Here is a 19,647-nt window from a genome sequence, read left to right on the forward strand (position 1 = left end):
TAAATAATTTTATGTTTTACCTTACTTGAGTGTTGCTATTTCACTCCAATTATATGAATCTATTTGTAAACCATTTCAGTGTAAAATTAAAATAATTTCAAAATGCCAAATTTGATATCGATACCTCCTTCTTACGAATGAAAAGGTTTTGTAGTTGTTTGCGTCAAGAGATACGTGTCGCCGCAAGAAAAGTACTAACTAATAAAATATATTAAAACAATGAACAGTTATGTAAATATTTTTTATTTATTTTAAATTACTGCAATTATGTCCTTAATTACAAAGAACGTTGAAATTATCTTCAATTTTAAATAGCACCTTCTAATTGGAAGTAACTTACACTGAAATTAATTTACAAATAGCATTTTTAAAGGTAATTTTCCTTTACAGTGTATTAAGTTTAAAATTCCCGTTTCCTCCCACTTTCTTCATTCCACCATTTTCATTTATTACTCATCATCATCGTCTCCTTTAGCCGCACCGGCATAATCATGGGACGTAAAACTCAAAGATTTCATTTCATTTTTTGTACAACATAAAGCAAAAAGAAAGAAAAAAAGGATTTAGGGTTTAGGATTTAGATTTCTGGGCTTTCTGCATTTATGGCCATTTAGCCCGATACATATGAGGGATGACGTCCCTAGGTGAGCATACTATCCGGGGAAAGGGAAGGAAGGAAGCGGCCTGGGACCTATAAGTTAGGTACCACACCGGCATTTGCCTGGTGTGAATGAGGAAAATCTCATTCAGGGTGGCTGGCCTGATGTATACACTAAGAAAGGTTATTCTTCAGACACAGATACAGAAAAGAGAGAGAGAAAAAAAAAAAAGGTCATCCTTCAATATACAAGGTTCTCATCAGTTGAGCTCTGAAGATTTTTCTCAGAGGTAAAAATGTTACTTCCAGTTGACAATGTATTGTAATTGTGCGCTAATCTGTAAAATAAGGTGCGCTTTACAATTGATAACCTAGGAATCTCATAAGTTAGCAAATTGACAGAGCGAGTTCACCGCCGGGGGAACACGAAAGTTAATCTGCGATAGTAAAAATTCAGAATCAATTTTGCCACTGATAATGTTATACAGGTAAAGTAAATCAGCGTTTATCGGAGACACTTAAGTTCATTAAAAACATTAATTCTTGTTTCGAGTTATTACGTAATTCTGGAATTCCAAATTTAACTAGGACAAGAAAGAAATTTAATACAGAGTCAATGCAATATAGATTAGTTGGTACTACCATGTTCCATACAGGTGAACAGTATTTTAATGATCGTCGAAATAAATGTTTTATAAAACATCGAAAGTGCAGGGAGACTTTGCATTTCAGGAAATCAAAAGAGTAGATCAAGTAGTTTCATAGCTCTAGATGAGATCCAACTGATATGATCCGTGAAGGAGAGTTTTCTTTTTTCATCAGAGACAACACCTAGATCATTTTGAGATGAAACGCGTTTGATAGATACATTGTTAACATTATATACCTGTCGAAGAACATTCTTTTTTTAAGGAAATGGAGAGATTGTAGTACATTTATTAGGGTTTAGAGACAGATCAATGCTTAACAACTAATTTTAATATTTAATAACCAATTTTAATGTAAGCAATATTAAAAAATTCATATTTAATGCAAATACATCTTGAAAAAAAGCGAGGAACATTGAACTAAACCTGAACAAGAAATGACATAGAATCATGTTATTGAAATTTCAATACATTTTCAAAGAAAACACGAAAAATAATTCCCCATAAAACTCAATGTTCTAAAAACAAAAACTGTATAGTATTCAAGATCGTTAAAAACGTATGCACTTTGTTGATATAGGAACTACCAGTCAGAAGTAAGAGCACATTAAATAAGAATCAATTTAAAGTTCTGTACTCATTTCTTATATTTATTAATGATCTTTCTGCTTATAATTCTCAGAAAGAAAAGTCCTTTTCGTTTTTAACATATATTCTGGTTGAAATCTCAAAATAACTCTTGTTTTGAACAACATATACAACACGACATCCAAACTTACGGAATGGGTAAAATATATATATGAAATGCAAACAAAATCCTGGAGTCGTTTTAAAGAAAATCACGATTCTCAATTGACCCTCCAGTAAAGTACTCCCTTTTGGGGACGTAAAGAGTAAAACAGGAACTTTAATGTGAAATCTCCTGAAAACTTTAAATTTAAGATTTAGTCACGATGCATTTAATGATCTTGAGTAGACCTCTCCACGTGCGGATGGATAGTCACCAAAATACCACGTTTTGACATGCAGAGTTCATGTTTGAACACTTATCTTTTTTTTTCTTTCCTTTTTTTTTTTCATGTCTAAGAGAGATGTTTCACTGAATTTCAAATGGTAACTTTTTACTTGAGTTCCATTCATTCATTTCATGCCAAGAAAAATTAACTAAATCTACGTAGAATATTTTTAAAAAAGATGAAAAATATTCTTCATTGTAATACGCATTTCTTACCCATTTTTCTGATTTTGAATCATTACGGATAAGTGGTTTCCGATCAAGTAACTTAAATATCTTTCCAGCAGCGACTTTTGCCTGGTTAAAGTTTGGTGCAAACGCAAGAGCCTGTCCAACCATCATTGTGGAAAACAGGAGGGCTTCCACTACTCTGCAAAGAAAGCACTTTATTGAGTAAAGTATTAGTCATGGAACCAGTAGCGTAGCCAGGATGTGTGTTTGGGGGAGGGGGGGAAGTGCTGTTATAGGTACATATAGAAAAATTACAAACAAAAATATATAAACATAAAAATACATAAAAAATTACAAACATCAAAGTACCAAAGTACATTGTCAGACCTCTTTTGGGGGGGGGGGCCTCTGGTCCCCCTTCCCTACGCTACTGCATGGAACATAAAAATTATTAAATTAAGTATTGGGCCTAATTACTAATTGTTTTGATACGATGCACATCTATTAATAGTGAATAAAACGAAAATTATACGTTAAAATATTTAAGAGGAACTGTTTCGAAGCACTTCTTACCTCTTCCTCAGTCCATCTAAAGGGTTTTTTTTTTTCTACAAAGAAGATAGGATATACAGACATTAACACATTGGTCCATACTTTTTATTCATAAATTTTATTACACAGCAAGTGTTTCTTGAGTGTATGTGTAAATGTTTAAAGTTTTTGAAAAAAAATCTACGACGTAGCTATACTGCATCAGTTTGCTGAGTGACCGCGGTACAAGACCATTAACCACTTCCCAGATTAAACCGAATTAATTACGTTTACAGATAATACATGTAAAAAAATAGATCAACCTGAATTAATACAGGCTCTGTTTTTTTTTCTTATGTTCTGATTTGGATTAACTCTAAATATTTAATAGATGAACTACCTGAGTCTGCGCTCTCTACACAACGCATCATTCACATATGAGCATGAATATCCTTGTCATTCCTCACAACAATTGTATATGTTCCTTTACAGACACAAATGAAAGACATCTTGATAAAAATCGACAAGGAGTACCATAAAAGGGAGATTTTTTTCGATTATTTTTTTCAATATCTTGCACCCTTTCCAACATTTCTCACAACATCTGTACATGTCCCTTTACAGACACAAGTGAAAGAAGTCTTGAAAAAAATCGGCAAGGCGTATCATAAAGGGGAGAATTTTATCGATTATGTGTTTCTCAATATCTCACACCGTTTAGCCTATTTCCGTTCGGTTGCAGTTTCTAATTCATGTATGATCAGTGTTTTCTTTCTTCTTGCATGCACCATGTAATAAGCAAATACAGTACACACACAATTAGTTATAATGTCAGTGATATATGATGTTCATTGAGAAAAACACTCCAAACAACAAAGATTCATCTTAGACTGAAGAAATGGTTATCTTTTGTTTTTCATTATCCTTTGGGCATGAAACAAACGCCTGAGAGATATACTACTCCCGTATACAATTATGTGGTGTTGGAATGTATAACTCGTAGGATGTGATGCTTTAATTTTTTAAAATTTCAACAGTTCCAGTGTACCCCTAAAAAAATATAATAAAGAAATAACTTCGTTTTAAAAAAAATATTCAATTAGAACTGGACAATCTACGCAAAATTTGGAATCGACCAGCGAAAACGGCACGTTTCTAGCACTTGTGGTTTTCGAGAGCTCATTGTCGAAAGGATTGGAGACAAACATATAACCTTTTCTTTGGAGACAAACATCTAAAACTAGCATTTTAATATAAAGATATTTAAATTTACTAAGTCAGCTTTTGAATGACGTTAGATCTGACCCGCTGCGATTCATATACCCTGAGATTTGGGACACTAACGCCATCTCGTGCGCAAAAGGCTCAATACTCTTTTCGACTACCTGATATAATATATGCATTTATGCCAATACGTACGGAACAATGTTGGAATACCATAGAAATATCAAAATTCTTCTTCGAATTAATTCTTTTATTTTTTAAAGATATTCATAGCTGTTTTTTCTTCCTCTCTCCTATTTTCGGCTTTTCAGTTCTATACTATTAATTTTCTACGTTTTTCTCCATATCCACATAATTCTACTTAATAATATAAGGGACAACATTTTTCCATATGCTCTGCTGACAACTGTATGCTTATTCAAAAGTAGCATCAAAAGTAGGAAAACAAGTGCATACAAATACAGTTTAAATAAATGATGAAACAGAAAAAATATCATCTTACTTTAACGCATTTTTGTAGTGAAGTCCTTCACGGGCTACAAGGTATCCACCATAATACAAAGATGCAGCATACGAAAAGAATGGTAGAGACTGCCCGAGACCAAACACCAAACTTCTTAAGTGAGTTTTCTTCATCGCTTGTTTATAAGGTGTTTCCAGCTTTTCCATATATTGCTTATGAAATGTTTCTTCTCTCCCCAAGCTTACTACAGTGCGAATATTGCTTATAGCTTCCACAGCAATCTAAACATTAAAAAGACATTTTAAATAGAAGGTGGAACCGAGTTGATACAATTTTAAATTATGAAATAATAAATAGAAATGGTAAACAACAACGAAAGCTTTAAAATTAAAACTTTTTAAAGGCAAGTCATTGCTAAATATATATAAAATATTAATGAGTTTATTTTATTTTATTTTATTTATTTTATTTATTTTATTTTATTTTATTTTATTTTTTTGAAGAAGGTATCTTCTCTGTTCAGTTTCTTTTCAGAGCCAAATCTTCTCTGATAACTTGATTCATAAAGAATCCGATGAAAAAAAAATTATATACAGGGTGTTACAAAAAAAGTCACAATATTTTGAGAATAGATTCCTTACATCAAAAATGAAATGAAATCTTTGAGTTTTACGTCCCACGGTTATCCCGGTTAGGCTAAAGGAGACGGTGAAGATGAGAAATGAATGAAATGATGGAATGAAGAAAGTGAGAGGAAACGGGAGAACCCCGAGAAAACCCACGCACACGGTGTTTGTCCACCACAAAGTTCACTTGGCGGAGACTGGGATCGAACCCGGGACCCCAAGCACCAGAGGTGAATTCTCTACACTGAGCCACCGCGGCCCCCTCCTTACATTAAAATAGGAAAAAAAAAAAGTTCATATGAACCTGTGGTCGGAAGTGCATATTTTCGTAGTAATAGCGTTGCCGAAAACGTAAAATAATGAACTTCGGAGGTCCATAATTTCACTACCATATGACAGATTGTAAGTTGGGTCACGACATCAGTAAGGAACTAATATATAAACTATCCAAATATCCATCTTTCAGAACCACCAGTACTTGCACAAACATTTTTAGAGAGGCTGTTTGGGAGTACTTGATCACTCTTCACCTACCTCTCTCTCTAAAAATTGGTGTGCAAGCAGGGCCGTCATTTCAGACTTCGCTTGGGGAGGGGGCAAGAGCACCACCGACATAAGACTTTCACGTTTTGTATTATTATATTAGTAGAAATCTAGGCCTATGTTTAGCAGAAGGGGTCCAGCTCTTTTTTCTAAAAAATGTTACAATTTTGGTAATTTCTGTTCACATTCTGTTAGTTTAGGGTAGGGTTGATTAGTTTAAGTTAGGTTAGGCTAGTTTAGATTACGTTAGGTTACTTTAGTTTATGTTATATTAGTATAGGATTCCCGCATAATTTTCCAAAAAAAAAAAAAAAAATGATAGAATTTCGTATTTCTACTAATATTACGTTAGTTTAGGTTAGTTCAGGTTAGCTTACATTAGTTTATGTTAGGTTAGGTTAGATTTGGTTACGTTATGTTACGTCTAAGTACTTGCATCACTCATTTCTCCTGTAAATTTTGTGTTGTTTTACGTACTTCTGGACCCCTTGTACTAAACATACCCCGAAATCTATTAAAGTATATGTATTTCTCAAATTCTTGGGGGGGGGGGGGGGCAATTGCCCCCTCCTGCCCCCCTAAATGACGCCCCTGCGTGCAAGTACAGGAGCATTCTTAAACATGGATATTTGGATAGTTCCCATACCAGTTACTCAGATCCCATAGATCCCATAGATCCTATAGATCCCATAGTAGTGGAGCTATGAACTTTTAAAGTTCACTTGTTTCATGTTTTCGGCACCCTATAACTTCGAAACTATCCACTTATGAGCATCTGTTCCCTAAATATTGTGACGCATTAATGAACTACATACCGACAAGCTTTAAGATGTGATTTCTCATATTAAAATAATACATAAAGTACATATGAACCTGTGGGGAAAAGTGCATAGTTCTAGAACTAGGGCTGTCCAAAATCGTTAAAAAAAAAAAAAAAAAAAAACTGAATTTCAACACGTGCTATTTAGAATTCGAAAAACCGTGGAGTGGCAGTTCAGATCAACGCAAAGGAAGTCATACATATCCAAAAAACGCATATTTCATCAATATGTAATGGGTGCTTAAGGTATTCCCTTACAGGGTAAAAATTTTCCAGACATACTCTCAACAGAATTCTCAGATATGGTCTTATTTCAAAGAGGGTCCAAAGTAGGCAAAAGGCAAGCCTTGATAACAGTGCTTCAATGGGAAATTGGAAAGGTTACGGACGGTCTCCACGACTTTTCATGATCAGAATAACGCGTGCTCCAATGTATTTTGTCACAACACATATATTATCATATTTTATCAACACGTATAAGCCTGAAACAAAACATCGCAACAAAAAGACAAGAAATTCAATGATTATAACATGAACGTAACCTTGAAGTTCTGATCTGATCTATTAAAGGATCTAATGGAAAAATATTAACCCAATACTTACTAGTTTTAACCCATTACTAGTTTACTTCGTAAATAAGTGTACGAAATAGCAGGCCCGTATTTATATGGTGTGCGCCCCTGTGCTCTAAATAATTTGACACCCCCTGTACAAAATTTTCCACCCCTTCCCGAAAACGACCAATATTAGAGTTGAATTCATAGTTTTTGGGGCCGCTAAGATGAATAGTGACAGTTTTAATAAAATTCAACTTCAAAGTCATACTCCACTCCCCAGGGTGTGTGTGTGTGTGGGGGGGGGGGGGGATTTTGAAAGTAATCGAAAACGACAGATATTAGTGTTTCATTCATAGTTTTCGAGGTCGCTGAGTTTAACGGTATCAGCTTTCATGATATTCAAGTTCATCCTCACCCCCTGGGGTGAAGGTAAGAGAGAATAACTTTTTAAAAATGATCAGATAAGTTAGCTAATTAATAACTATTGTAATTAGAGCGAATTAAACACATTAACATATTTTCTCGCTCTTGCGCGGGACTCTGCAGGTTGCTAGTTTTAAATATTACTTTATTGTGAATCTTACAAAGAATTCCAAAATTTTGCCGCCCCCTAAATTCCACCGCCCTGTGCTCTGGCGCAGAATAGCACTTTTTTAAATACTGGCCTGCGAAACAGTGATGTTATTTGTCAATACTAACCCTTGAGGCGTCTTCTAGCGCTTCCTTCTCTGTCAGTCCATGTGCACGAAAAATTCTTCCTTCCAAAAATGTAGCCGATATAACCACAGGAACGAAAGCCAGTGTTAACAAACCAAGCTTCCATTCATAATAAAGGGCTAAAATACTTCCAAGTAACAATGTGGCAATTGTTTGTAGTATAGATCCTATTCTTGATCCTGTTGCCTTAAATACAGAAATTAATAGTTAATACATATCGAAAATTGAAAACTTTTCACAGGAGTTAAAGTTAGATATATTTCCAAACTATTGTTGTAGATTAATCGTTTCCAACTGGCCGATGTATGACGTAGGAGAGAGCTTTTACGATTAAAGCAAGGGTAGGGAGAACGGGTTGAGTAAACACGGAGAAGGAACATGGTAGAACAAAACAGGTGTTGGTAGTGTACGATTAGCCATGAATCTACGAGTAGTGTATTTAGTGAACCATCAACTACGCCTTATTTGTTGTGGCCCCTGTGTACTATCAACGTCAAGTTTGCTGTCTGCGCCTTACTCTCTCTATGTGATTTACTGAGAATACGAGCACCAAACTATAACGTTACAGAGCATTTAGATTGAAATGACTAGTTTAGATAGATATGTATCAATCTCTAATAGTTTAGCACGTTCTTGATTGTTTTAATTATCATTAAACGATGAGTCAGGGTTCCTGTCTTGAAAGTGAAAGACTTGTAGGGAGGCGGAGGCGCACACATATACATTCACAAGTGAATCTGCTGTCAGCAAGCTCACTGCTCAAACTGACATGGTCACAAAGTCTTCCTTGTCCATACAATGAAGATAACAATGAAGCAATGAAAAGGAATCTCATCATCGATTTTTTTCCTTGCAAGTGGTCAGGATAACAAAGCCACAAGAAATAGTTTTCTACAGCAGAACTTTAATGTAGGATTTACCAACCGAGCACTGAAACAGTATGCGAAAACTGGTAGTGTTGAGTATACAAACAGTCGTGTGGTCCAAAACCCGGTGTTTGTACCGACAGATACGAGTATATACAATAGCGTACGCAGGAATTTATTTCGGGGGGTCCAAACTCAATATGACGGTATATTATATTAAAATTCCAAAAATTGCCCCTAAAATTAGGCTAAATTTACACAAAAGTCGAAATTTCGGGGGGATCCGGACCACCAGGACCCACCCCTTGCGTACGTCCCTGAATATATATGAATAAGTTGGGGGGAAATGATCCACAATCTGTCTCTCAACTCAACATGCAGCCACACAAATCAATTAATCAACCATCATCTGAATGAAACGGAAACTTCATATTCTGTCAAGGACAAAACGTAGTGCCCCAGTGCCCCATTTTACAAAAACAATTACGACTCAAGAGTAAAGACGTCTAAAATAAATTGTCAAAAAAAAAAAAAAAAAAAAAAAAAAAAAAAAAAAAAAACCTTGTGAAATTTGACGGATAATGAAACATGTACCCTGTGATCCAAGTCATATTCCCTGCAGACAGTTCTGAAATGACATTCCTGGAGTGAACGTCCCTGGAGATTGCAAAGTGAAGCCAAACGAAAAACTTCCAGCGAAGTTCTTGATCTGTCACGCAATTGATCAAGATGGTGCAATCAGTGCACCTCATCATGAAGAAAAGTTTCAATGGGAATTTCTACTTAAGCAATATCTTAAAGGGACCCTTTCTAGGATTTATGAAGCCGCGTGTTGATAGATAAAAATTGTTCTTCTGGCTGGACTGGCCACAAGTCATTACACCAAGTCTGTCCGGGCATATCTGTTAGACCAAAAGATTAAAATGTGTCTCAATGCTGACCAATTGAGAAATTATTGACGCTTTGCAAACTGGAGTACATAAACTTAGGTACAACCTACACCGATGCAACAGCATTCAACGTTTTTGGGCATGCTTATTAAAAGGGTGGCTGCCCAATCTTTGATGAAGTTCTTTACTTTGCGCAATCTGGAATTGGTTGCGCGAAAGGGTGTTGATGAAGTAATGTAATTGATGTAATATGTAATAATGTAATATGTATTAATGTAATAAAGTGCTTTGCACGATCCTCATTTTCCTTATTCTTCTTTATCCCATTTTCCTTTCAATTCAATGCCATCCTCAGTTTGAGACAAGAATATTGACCCATCCTTATCTAAATATTAAATGTTGTGAGTGCTGCCATTCACTCACTCATTCACTCATGAAAAGGTTTCGCAAATGAGTTGTGAACTGAAAGAAGGAAAATCAACGTGAGCTTGTAGAAACAATAACAGAATTAGCTACAATTTGTTGATATAAATCAACGTTAGGCAAGGACACATAATCTGGCCGAGGCTACAAAATGGTGCAAATGTTATGTGGGCTTAGTGTTGTGTGATTTTTAATAATTTTACACTGGTTACTTGTTTCATTTAATTTCCTAATTCATCGCATTATACATTAAGTGAAATATAATAATGAAAAAAAAAAAAAATACTAATATATATTCAGAAATAATTCAACCCACCCAAAAAACTACATCTAAAAAAGGCAATAATAATAAACTTACGCAAGACCAAAGAACATTTTTTACAAACAAAAGCAAGTATTATGAAATGTTAACTAATTACATATCATTACCTGCTTATTGTAACTGTAACTGAAAGAAAATATATAACCAACTATTAACAAGAAAAAAATAATTTATAATCAACATACATTAAGAAAAAAATATTTGCTTGTAAATGGCGGGTAAAATCAATTGTAACTGTATGTCACGTAAGACATTGTACAGATAACAATTGACGAAACTTTATTCATGAAACATTTAGATAATTAGTAATCAATGAGTTAATTGAAATAAAATCTACTGCGATAAGAAGACAATACAATATAACTTAATTTCATTAATCACTTTTGTAGTCGACGTGGATTTACATTCGCGTCTTTAAATAACACTTTTATAGGCGTTAATCTCGACCTTGAAGTGCATGTTGTCCAAGGATCTTATAAAATAGAGGATCTGTCCTTACAACAAAATCTTGAAGCCATACGTCACAGTTTCGCCACCCCTACTCTGCCCACTCCACCCAATAGGATCGCAATGTTTTGAGCCAACAATCATGGCGGAAACGAAAGTAGCCAATCAGACGATGGCAGAAACGAGAGTAGCGAATCGGACGTGCCGATGCTCGGTTGTTTTTTGCTTCATCGATTTAATAGGATGAAGATACATATGGGCAGATCCTCTATTTATAACATCCTTGATGTTGTCGCATATTGTTATATGATTAATCTATCTACTATATAAAATAAAAATGGAAGTGACTATGTTTGTGACTTAATAACTCTTGAACCACTCGACCAAATTTTCAACACAGAAGAAGTTCGGGCCTGGGATGTTTTTTTATCATTTCATTTTGAAGGTGCAATTTAGAGGAGGAGATATGCAAAAATGATCGAAAATGACCAATATTAGTGTCGAATCCATAGTTTTCGGGGTCGCTGAGACGAACAGTGACACTTTCAATGCCTTTTAAATTCAAATTCAGTCCCCATTAGTACTCCTAAAGGGGAGGGGGTATGGTAAAATGTAAAAATAATTCAAAATGACCGATATTAGTATCGAATTAATAGTTTTTGGGGTCTCTAAGTTGATTAGTGACAGTTTTGGTGCTCTTAATGTCCAAAATGAAACATATTCTCCCCATGTGAGAAACGGGAATTCTGCTAGTTAATTATAAATAGTGGAATACTACCAAATACAATAGAGGTGTAACTGAAGAATGGACTGGCATCAACTGTAATAATTGCTCATGTCTGAATGCGTACAGGTGAATTATTGGAATTATAAATTGTATATAAATCATGGAAGTAAGCAGCTGTTGTATCGAAATGTTTAAGTAAGCTTCTAGTAGACCAAAGATCAATTTTTACAAACAAAAACAAGTGTAATGAAATGTTTAATTATTGTTATACCATTACCTGCTTATTGCAGCTGTAACTGAAAGAAAACATATACTTAACTGTTGTATTGAAATAGAGTTGATAAATGGCAGAATAAAATATGGGCATGCAAGTATCAAGTTGTTTTGATATTAATAATCCATTTAGTAAAACTGACGACAAATGACGATATAATAATTACAATAATAATTTTGTCATTTAAGGTATTACCAGTGAACTACTCGAACACATGGAGCAGCAGATTTCGATCAAGAAATCCAGCAACAAAGTATGTGCTGACCGCAATCTGACGATCTTGATGAACTAAAAGTAAATAGTTTCTCGTACTGCAGCAGGATGTAATTAAGTTTCCATATAGATATACGTCGACTTTAGCGAAAATTTGATTGGTACACTCTGATGTCATTGTTCCTTCGTTATCAGTTTCATTATTGTCCATTGTAGAACAGGTGAATGATTATATTTTATATTTACTTCATAAATAAGTATAGTATAGTTTATTTTTATTTACTCAAGTGCAATTTATGTCCTTTGCCAAGATATTTGTAATATTTTATTTTGAAAATGTAATGTAATGTTTTTTTTATTGCTTATTAACTTTACTGTTTGTATTACTATGTTATAACTAATAAATATATTCAAAAAATAACACTTTATAACATAACACAATATAATAACAACAAAATATTACAATCGCCATATGTAACAGTATTTTTGTTCTACTGGCAGGATGTTGCTGTCTCACTAACAGGGCTACAGCATCGTCCTATTAGAGCAGCGTTTCCCAACCTTTTTCAACTTGCGGCACACTACGGGTGTTACTTGGATTCTCGCGGCACACTTATAAATATTATTATTTGTAAATATAAAACACAGTGGTATTTTTTTCTGTGATTATTGATCCCCTTCTCACAGAGAAGAAAGCTCTATTACTGTTTTTCTCCCGTAGTAAATCATTATGCTTATTTTTTATTCTAATTTAAAAATAGAAAAAAAAATTGCAATGAAAAATTGGACTCAGGCTTTTAAAAATACGCTTTCTTTTTAAAAACTGTATCCAAGCTTTTACTAAGAAGAAAGATCACTAAATAACGAACGAACAAATAAATCTCTTTTATTTTTAAAACACAAATATAGGTAATTTGTCGAAAGGATTGAATGATATTTTAAATTTTCAAGTTGCGAAATAGTCTGCAACAATAAAGAAGCAATAATGGTCATAACAATGATAACCATTGTCTTTTCAACATTAGAAATGTACAGAACAATAACCCGGTATGAAACTTAAAATTGTAGATTACAGTAGAGGTTCAAAGTAATGTGAAATACGAATATTCACTTTTCCCCAGGTTTTGCAATTTGATTACTATAAAATTAATAATTTTGTTTGATTCCTCGCGGCACACCAGCGGTCCATTCACGGCACACCGGTTGGGAAACGCTGTACTAGAGAAACAAATGCTTGGACGTTTAATCATTAAGATATGCTTAAGGAACTATTACATTTAAATAGTTTAGTAGTGACGCGCCAAGAGTAGTTCGCGTGCTGTGCAGTTCATCGAGCAAAATACATATAATGTTTTAATGTTTGTAACTTAACATAGAATATTGATAATAATTAGTTTTATTTAATAAAATCTGCTTTTAATTTTCTGGTCAATCCCGTTATGGGCTCCAGGAGAATGAAATTTTGCTAAGACAGGGGCGCACGTTGGCTTAGTGGTAGAGCGCTCACGTCTGGTGCGAGAAGTACCTGGTTTTCTCAGAGTTTTCTTGCTCCCTCCCACATGATCATTCCACCAATTTCTTCATAACCATCCACTTCCATTAATCATTTGTCTCCTTTATCCTAAAAGGTATAAAAGTGGGACGTTAAACTTGAAATTTAAATTTTCACATTCTGCAAAATCACTGTCATTATCTTTTTTGCTTTTCAGAATTTAAAATCAATTCAACTAAACAATATATTACTTTAATTAATTGAGAATAATCATATTAAGGCTAAACGATTTCATCACGTTATAACACTTCCAATATACCACGAAATCACGAGGATTATGTATTTGGTAAAACATTTGAGAAATTAGCAGCTATAATATACTCACACCTTGTATACTGGCAGCATCACCAGACAGTCTAGCACATAAAGCACCTGTACTGTTTCTTTTATCATCAAACCAACCGATTTCTTGTTCAAGCATGCTTTTAAAACTCATTATCCGTAATCTCATGGTCAACTTTACTCCTGCTACGTTGAACATGTAAGTCTGTAAAGAAATGAGAATTTAAAATTAGGTTATTAAATGGATATTTTGGGTGGACCGATAAAATGCAAAATTGTTTTTTCAGGTCGCAATACAGCGGAAAAGTTGCGAATTAGGGAGACTAAAAGGAGTAGAGTAGAGTAGAGTAGAGTAGAGTAGAGTAGAGTAGAGTAGAGTAGAGTAGAGTAGAGTAGAGTAGAGTAGAGTAGAGTAGAGTAGAGTAGAGTAGAGTAGAGTAGAGTAGAAAGAAAGAAAGAAAAAAAACAATTGTTCAAATCGGTCAAGGTCGCGCAACGGCTGTCAATTCTAAGAAATTCAGGCGCTCGTTGTAAGAATTAACAGCCATTGTGTAAAAAGGAATAGCTTGACCGATTTCAACAATTTTTTTTTTAAGCATTACCCTTTAAAGTAAGATTCGACTGGAACTATTACATTTAAATATTGACAAGTAAAGTAAGATAAAAAGTATCGTAGAAATGTGGATTTTGCCAAATTCGGCAAACTTTAGAGCATATGCGTGACAGGAAGATACAAACAGATTTTCTTTTTTTCTTTCTTTTAAACTCCTTTTAGTCTCCCTAATTCGAAACTTTATCGCTGTATTACGACTTGAGAAAACAATTATTCATTTTTTTTTCAGTCCACCCTAATGGATATGATAGATATTAAGCTGTATTTTTTTTTTCTTTTGAAATGTAAGAAAATAAACTTTTATCATTTGTTATTTTCGCCTTTTCTTGCATTCTTTTTGTGACTTCTTGTTCCCCATTTTCAACGAACTTAATAAGTTCGCTACTGAATTATCTGTCTGTGTGTCTGTTATTTGTGACTTTTTTTTTTCAATTTTGAGACCTCCATTCGATAGAGCATCAAAAACTACCTGAAAAAGTTATAGAATTTTTCGCGTCACTCTTACCGTTTCCGAGATATTGGCCAAAAAATGGCCGATTTCCCGAGATTTAAGGAGCCATAAATCAGGAACTGTAAGTCATAAAGAGATGATATTGGTGTTGATCAATACTTAAGAGGATGGTGATCATTTTGGTGCCAAATAGTAACCGGCGGCCATTGGCCAACTGGCCACCGTTCCCTAGATATTGGCCAAAAAAGTTCGAATTTCGGGAGATTTAAGAAGCCATATCTCGGAAACTCGGAAGTTATAGAGAGATGATATTTTGCGAATTTTTGCGAGAAACTACACAAGATGCGGATAAAAAGATTTACTTTTACATGTTGGAACAATGACAGTTATCCTTCCCGCTCCATCTCTCCATTCTTTTAAAGTTCGTTCTGGCAATGCTCTTGGAGCATTCTCAACTGGCTTATGTTTGCGGGGTTTTGAAAAAGAATGTTGCTCAATTTGAGAGTTATAACATTGATCCCAATGAAAATAAGGAGACTACGAGATAAATTGCAGTTGTCTGAAGGGTTATATAGGCATGAGAAAAAGAAACTTTAAAAGTACGAGTCAAGGAACATCTCAAAGATGCTAAAACAGAATACCCGATTTCAGTACTTTTGAGGTATTTGAGAGAAACATAAGACGATATAGTTGATTCAAAAATTTCATTTGGAGCCAAGAATGAAATAGAAAGACTTGTTTTCGAAAACTTCTTTATGTTCGTAAAATATTCAAAGCTTAACATAGATAAAGGTTGGTTTAACTAGGAATGGGAGACAATAATTAAAAATTACATACAACATTGGCACTAAAATAAAAACATCATAATGAGATAACAACCTTCTCTATATGAATATAATGCACAAACTCAGTTCGCCATTCCACAGTGTAATCTTCGCACTGCTCTACGCCGGTGAGTCCGTCCCTTTTTAATTTTCCCCGATGTGTTTATAGTTTTTCTGCCTGTTTTTACCTTCCGTGAATAAGACTCTTGGGGAGAGCTGTAAGCTAGGAAGTACAAACTATTTTCAAGAATTATAATTACAAATAAGTAAAATTATTACGAGTTGCCTATTTTCCGCCCATTACAACGAAACGAATTTTAAATCTAATTTCAAAATCGAGTTTGAGGCCAGCAAAAAAATCTTAACTTAATTCGAATACCTAACATACTATAAAGATAATTCTCTAGTTAATTTAATCCGTATTAATTTAATTTATACCACACACACACACACTATTATTATGTTCGTGATCTTTGTTTATCAGTATGCACAAACACACGTGGAAAGTTATTAATTTTCTGTGTCTGGTTCTAAATTAATCATTGTGAACAGAATATTTGTCAGGATAAGACACAACTATGTTTGTAAGCGTTATGGTAATGTTACGTAATAGTTTCTTACAAATACAGGTGCATACACAGTTTTACATTTTCAGATGATTTGACATAAATAACATAATTTACATTTGGAAACAATATCGTAGTATGCTGTCTGTTTCTATCTGACTGCAGATAAAAAACGAATGATGTAAATAACCCAAAAGTGTGTAAAGATAGAGATCCCTGTTTATGATTTTAAAATTAGGAATAGTCGAAGAGAAATGTATACGATAGCAACTGCTTTCGTAGATTATGTTCTACCCTGAGGTCAAATATCCTTCTGGTTCGTAGTATTCGAAGAGGATAAAAAAGAAAATACTTAGGAGAACGTTTCTGATAATATGTTTGATGAAGGCAATATACGAGGATCAGTCAAAATGTTCCCGGAATTTTGTTTTAACTATTTATTATAACAATAGGGGTACAAATTCACTTAATTGCCTTCAAAGTAAACACTTTGAGAACACACACTTGTTCTACCACTCTTGCCATTGCTGAGAGAAACGCTGAAGCTCCTGTTTTGGTCCCGTAGAGGATTTCTGGCTCTTCCCCAAGATCAAAAAGAGCCTCAAAGGAAGGGCCGTGCCATGGAAAATCAGCGCCCGGGGCGAAAGTATACGACGGCATCCCCATACATATATTTCAAGCAATTTTTCCTTTCTTCTCACGAATTTTTCGCCCCCCTTACTTTGGCGCCCGAAGCCGTCGTCCCGCTCGCCCACCCCCACGGCACGGCCCTGCTCAAAGGTAACCGTTTTGCCACCGTAGAAGACATCCAAACCAACGCGACGGCTGAACTTCGGAACATACCAAAACAGGAATTTCAGAATTGTTTCCAGCAATGGCAGGAGAGAGAGAGAGAACAAGTGTACAGGGTAGCCCAAAAGTAGGTATACAGTCCCGTACTGATCAACTCATTGATTTTTATATGATTTCTTATTGTTATCCATGAGGTAGACTTAGTTTCTTTACTATTTGTTCTTAATGTCTTTTTACTTATATCTTAAGCTCGGAACAGCTGAAGCAAATAAACCTGTAAGTTTGGATGTTATACTTGATCAATGCAGGGGTGTATACCTACTTTTGGGCCACCCTGTATGTGTTCTTAAGGAGCCTATTTTGAAGGTGATTTTAAGTGATTGTGTACCTATATTATGATAATAAATAGTTACAACGAAATTCCGGGAACTTTTCTGGCTCCCCCTCGTATTAATGAAACTGTAGCAATGATTAATAATAGATGTTTGCTTAGATAAGATTTTATTTTTATCCTAATATTTAATATTAAAAGAAGTAAAATTTTTACATCATATTTTTAACATCTATAATAATAATTAGAGTATAAACGTATCATACAAATTGGCAGGGGCGGTTCCAGAAGAAAGTCACAACTGTAAAAAAAATTGTTTTTTCGCTGCAAATTATGGGAAGAAAAATTATCTAATATTCTAGTTATTGTATAGAACAACTAGCACATCAGTTAAGTTTGCTTTCGTTAGTTTGAAGCGATAAAACCTTAACTTTTACACATGACTTCCCCCTACGAGCCGCCTTTGGAAAAAATCCTTAACAATAAAAGAATATATTTTACAAAACAAAATATTGAACCTGTAAGAAAGTTGCTATCCCGACTCCTATGCCTAAAATGAGGAAATAAGAACAAACGATGTTTGTTTCTGACCGCACGTCATCGTCATTTGGCAAAGAAAGAACCTGCAAAATATACAAGATAATTTTATTTTAGAAAATAATTTGGTAAATATATATATTGTCAAATAAACAACACCCGCAATAAATACATGAATGAGCTTTTACAAATACGTTACTATTACAATATAATAAAATCACTAAAGCATTTCACAGCGTTAAGATATTGGTAGAGAAGTTAACATTAGGTAAACAAAAGAGACAATAAATAAATAATTAAACTTTATACTAACCAAGTAAATAAATAAATAAACCTGTTGGCTATTTAAATTGCAATAAATAGGAAGCAGAAAATCCAAATTTGGGAGTTTGGTTCTCGGGCTTAATCGATCTTAAACTCAATAAATAAGCGCCAGCCCAAGCGAGCATGACTCTTATAAGTGAATGGAGAGTCAAAGTGTAAAGGCGGATTTTCATACAAGTGTCCGTTGCGATTGTTGCTTGCGATTTCTATGTGTAGCCAACAGAAAATTGTGTTACGCATAGAATCGTACTTACACAACTTTCTCAATTGGCTATTCAGCCAAATCACAAGCAAAGAACACAACGGACGATTGCACGAAAATCCACCTTTAGTCCGAGCGAGTGCGAGACTCAATATTTAGTTATAGTCATGTACTAAATTTACAATGTAATTTCTTCTATCAAGACCTTTGGTGTGAGAAAATTAATTAAGCATGATTAGAAGTAAGATTTTCTAAAGAAAATCTCATTAACATTATAGAAATAAATATTCAATTTTTCACACACACACACATTATATATATGTGTAAACTCGTGCCCGTGCTCCTCCTTCTAAACTCCTAACTTCATTAACTTGATTGGTTAATTGGTGTTAAGCGCCTATTGTCAGCACTGAGGCTATATGAAATGTGTACCTACAGTTTAAGTGGAATCTGAACTACCCGGGTGTGATTAAATTTCAAGGTTCAAGGTGTGTGTGTTAGGTATTTTGTTTTCAAAGGGCATTTTAAAATACTTACAACAGATCATACAAAACTTTTGCTAAAGAATATATAAATGCGAATGCTCAAACTTATTGATATGAAGGCAAATAGTAGCTGAAACCAACCACACTTTTGTGAGAGTTTGGGTTGTATAAGTAGTAGATGCTTGATAATTAATTAATTTTACGGTAAAACGATAAGCTACAGTAAAAGTTATGTTAAAATATTGTATTAAGTTATCATTGGTGGCCTTACGTATCTGTAAAATAATTTCAAACCTGCAGTTAGTATGGAAGTGCGTAAAATTTGTTTCGAGCTCTAATTAGTATGGAAGTGCGTGAAGTTTAAGCTCCGAGATCTAGTTAGTATGGAAGTACGTAAAATTTAAGCTCCGATCTCTAGTTAGTATGTAAGTACGTAAAATTTAAGTTCCGGTGTCTAGTTAATATGAAAGTGTCTAAGATTTAAGTTCCCAACTCGATTTAGTATGGAAGTGCGTGAAATTTAAGCTCTAGTTAGTATGGAAGTGTGTGAAATTTAATTTCCGAGCTCTAGTTAGTATGGAAGGACGTTAAATTTAAGTTCCGAGCTCTAGTTA

General features: G+C 34.3%; 1 protein-coding gene across 3 annotated transcripts in view; it reads right to left on the reverse strand.

Annotated features, from left to right (window-relative positions):
- LOC145675697 (ATP-dependent translocase ABCB1-like) overlaps positions 1-19,647 on the reverse strand; it is a 209,857-nt gene that overhangs the window by 17,649 nt on the left and 172,561 nt on the right. For 2 of the 3 annotated variants that reach the window (XM_081746305.1, XM_081746304.1), the window contains exons 16-20: positions 18,004-18,108; positions 13,952-14,113; positions 7,895-8,098; positions 4,689-4,930; positions 2,477-2,630 (exon numbers count right to left, since the gene is read on the reverse strand). In XM_081746305.1, the coding sequence (XP_081602431.1) occupies positions 2,477-2,630; positions 4,689-4,930; positions 7,895-8,098; positions 13,952-14,113; positions 18,004-18,108 (867 nt within the window). The remainder of the gene's footprint in view (positions 1-2,476; positions 2,631-4,688; positions 4,931-7,894; positions 8,099-13,951; positions 14,114-18,003; positions 18,109-19,647) is intronic. The other variant, XM_081746306.1, reaches the window with a different exon arrangement.

The sequence above is a fragment of the Thermobia domestica genome, chromosome 18 (genome assembly GCF_964235325.1).
Source record: "Thermobia domestica chromosome 18, izTheDome1.hap1.1, whole genome shotgun sequence".
NCBI lineage: Eukaryota > Metazoa > Arthropoda > Insecta > Zygentoma > Lepismatidae > Thermobia > Thermobia domestica.